Raw genomic sequence first — 3340 nt, 5'->3', positions numbered from 1 at the left:
TATTATTCGCATGTTTTCGTATATATAATTATCACAAGTTATGACGTTCGTGAATCGTTAGACAAACATGGTGGTCAACCGTTATATAAAACTCATTTACAAAAGTTTTAAAACTTGTCAAAATTCATTGCTTATCATGACAAAAATATTAAATCATATAGAGAATTGGTTTAAATAAGTCGAAATTTTTCGGGTCATCATATAAACTATTGTTATTTTTGTTTAAAAACGATACTAAATGTAAATCACAAACGCAATATATATTTAAACAAGTCCAAAAGATAAACATTACAACGAATATAATTAAATATAACTAATCAATGACCATGACGTCCCCCACGTATATATCGTAGGTGATGACCAGTTCCACACCTTGTTGGTACATATTGCCTTTGACTCCTCCGCGATAGTTGTTCCCGATTTTCATCATCGCCTACTGTTAAATCCTCGACAGGTTCATCCTCAAGCTGGTAATCAGATACACTCACGTCAAAAGGGCTTCGAGAGGACGAGCCACCTACATATGTTTAGTGGGGGGTCCGAGGGGAAGATCCATGATGTATTTCTTGAGGGGTCCGAGAGGATGATCCATGATGCGTGTTCAACGGGGTATTGTATATGTTTCGAGGGGTATTGAAGACGTTCTGATGGGTATTGTAGACGTTTTGATGGGCATTGTATGTGTTTCGAGGGGTACTGTATGTGTCATGAGGGTTATGATACGTTTGGCGAGGATCATGAAAATGCGTCTGATCACCGTAATCATTAGCCGGGAACTCAAAGTTTTGTGACGGATAGTATTCAAATGGAGCTCCTGGCTAATTATGATGCGCGTATGAAAGTAACTGATGTGGCATGTCAAAAAACGGTTGCGGGTTAGGTTGACTGTTTGGTTGCATTTGTGCAAATGTCATATCTTGCATCCTCCAAAGCCCTTCCTCATGTATATAGTTAAAAGTAAACCAATATTATAACAAAAGTTTATCGATCGTGAGCTTATTGTTTTTAAATAATAAAAATATTACACTATTGTTACTTACATATACATTAGTAGTTCCTGCCCAAATAGGATATGTGTTGGTGCCATCATCGATTCCGGGATATGTAATGTGCACAACTGTGCGAGCCTTGTACCAGTCAAAGTAATCCCTACTCACACCCCCACCCTCCCTACCAACAAATACATGATTGGCTCGGTCATTCCATTGTCCGATGTACGTGACGTGCGGGGCAATAGCCCTCAGATCAGCACTTTGTTTCATCCAAAGGTTTGTCTTGTGTAAATAATGATGCGTCTGAGCGGGTAGCAAGTGTTCAACACTTGAAATAGGCTGACTCCATCCAAACTGCCTGCAGACCCGATCTGGTAGATGTGTCTCAATAGTAGCCCAGAATATAATCGTGCCATGGTATGACCATAAGGCTCTGTCAGCTGTGCATTGACGGGGTAGTCTGCTCAGTAACACATCATCATATGGTTGCCATATAAACTGCATCAGTATATTATAATACTTAATAAATGTTTTCACTTTAACATAGCTTCTATAGTTTCATACCAAATAAATGTTACCTGTCTAGGCGTTAACGCCGCAAGTACAGGGCGATACGTAGGCAATACATGTGCTGGCGTACTTTTTACCATGCCACATACATATGAATAACATATACAAATGAATATAGTTACAATAACTAAAGGTATAAAGTAATAATGATATACCTCGAACCATAGGGTCCACGAATCGGTGGAATCTCGTGCGGTGACAGGTCCTCTGGAATAATGCGTATATCATTTTTGAGAATTGGCGCGACAGATGAAATTCTTTCATACACCCACTGTTGTACTAAAAGTAGTGCACCATTAATGGCCTTGGCTTGATCGTTTGTGGCCGCTTTACACAAATTTCTATAAAGATGTACGAGAACCGCACTACCCCAACTTATACATCTACCTGGACTTAAGTCAATGATGGTATGCAAGAAACTCAAAGGGACATCGTACGCATTAGAATCAGAAAATAGAACGCCGCCCATCAGAGCTAAAATGTATACTCTAGCCCGATGTTGGTGAGACTCGTCAGTGTCTCCAACATTTTGTGCCAACGCCGCTATTAATACAGAAAGTAATATCCACCCTCTCTGTATACCCCTAGTACCAATATCTTGAGGGGCGATCCCTAAGTAGGTAACGACTAACGGTATCCAATCCGTATCATTCGTTTCATACCAAATACCGGATACAACCTCTCCTTCTATTGGTAAACCCCATAAAACCTGAACGTCTTGCAACGTTACAGTTGCTTCTCCTACATATATTAATATATATATATATATATATATATATATATATATATATATATATATATATATATATATATATATATATTAATTTAGTAAAGTATATATTTAGTAAAGTATATATATATATATATATTATACATATCAGATATATATTTGGATTATATATATATATATATATATATATATATATATATATATATATATATATATATATACTTTACTAAATTAATATATATATATATATATATATATATATATATATATATATATATATATATATATATTTAAATAAATAATTAATATATAGAAGGTAATGATTTTATACCAATCGGTAAATGAAACGTATGCGTCTTCGGACGCCATCTTTCAACCAGAGCAGCAACATGTGACCAATCGAGTCTTTGTTTACCCAATTTACAAACTAAACCTAACCCTACATTATCAAGATACACCTGCACCTTCGCATCTATTGTTTCGTTTTGTAGCCCTGAAATATGCTGCCAAAAGCTCAGATAAGATCTTCTTGATTTTATTAACACGTCCTCTTCAATCTTCTTGGTAAAAATTGCATATGATCTATGATTCCTTTCCGCTTGTAAAAACAATAGAGAACTATCAATCGGGAAGGATCTAGCACGAACTTGATTCATTTGAGCCATTTTTTTTTTGTTGACATTCGGAGGGTTTTTTTTTTTTTTTTTTTTTTTTTTGAGTTTGGATTTGTGATGTGTTGAAACCGGACTTTGAAACTATCAGACTTCGGATTTATAAAAGCCAAAACCGAAGTTTGAAACTTCGATTTCCACATGGCACTTATTCATTCGTCAGTTTCCTTTTTTACGGATTATGGGTAATAAATGAGGATAAAATTTCATTTAAATCGGCAGATGAGAATTTTAACCAAAACCGAAGTTCCAAACTTCGGTTTTGACACCTGTACATCCAGTCTGCCTAGTCACTGTTGAAAATGCAAAAAGGTACAAAACCGAGCATTCAAACTTCGGTTTTATCAAAACCGAACTTTCAAAGTCCGGTTTTACCA

General features: G+C 35.8%; 1 protein-coding gene across 1 annotated transcript; it reads right to left on the bottom strand.

Moving 5' to 3' along the window:
* Nucleotides 1-818: 818 nt before the first annotated feature.
* Nucleotides 819-2957, bottom strand: LOC139877239 (serine/threonine-protein phosphatase 7 long form homolog). Its single transcript, XM_071864655.1, has 5 exons — nucleotides 2670-2957; nucleotides 1718-2271; nucleotides 1571-1631; nucleotides 1041-1490; nucleotides 819-938 (listed from the first exon to the last, which is right to left on the bottom strand). Exons 1-5 carry the CDS (start codon nucleotides 2955-2957, stop codon nucleotides 819-821), a joined length of 1473 nt encoding a protein of 490 aa, XP_071720756.1.
* Nucleotides 2958-3340: the final 383 nt, after the last annotated feature.

Source organism: Rutidosis leptorrhynchoides, chromosome 11, assembly GCF_046630445.1.
Source record: "Rutidosis leptorrhynchoides isolate AG116_Rl617_1_P2 chromosome 11, CSIRO_AGI_Rlap_v1, whole genome shotgun sequence".
Taxonomy (NCBI): Eukaryota; Viridiplantae; Streptophyta; class Magnoliopsida; order Asterales; family Asteraceae; genus Rutidosis; species Rutidosis leptorrhynchoides.
This window is presented reverse-complemented; position numbering and strand designations above follow the sequence as displayed.

Excerpts from the sequence above, each read along its gene's own strand:
- LOC139877239 (XM_071864655.1), bottom strand. The coding sequence starts at position 2,957 with ATGGCTCAAATGAATCAAGTTCGTGCTAGATCCTTCCCGATTGATAGT. Across the intron at positions 2,272-2,669 it reads GGTCACATGTTGCTGCTCTG|GTTTTATGGGGTTTACCAAT; the intron begins GTTGAAAGATGG and ends CAAGACGTTCAG. Across the intron at positions 1,491-1,570 it reads CGGCGTTAACGCCTAGACAG|TTTATATGGCAACCATATGA; the intron begins GTAACATTTATT and ends ATACTGATGCAG.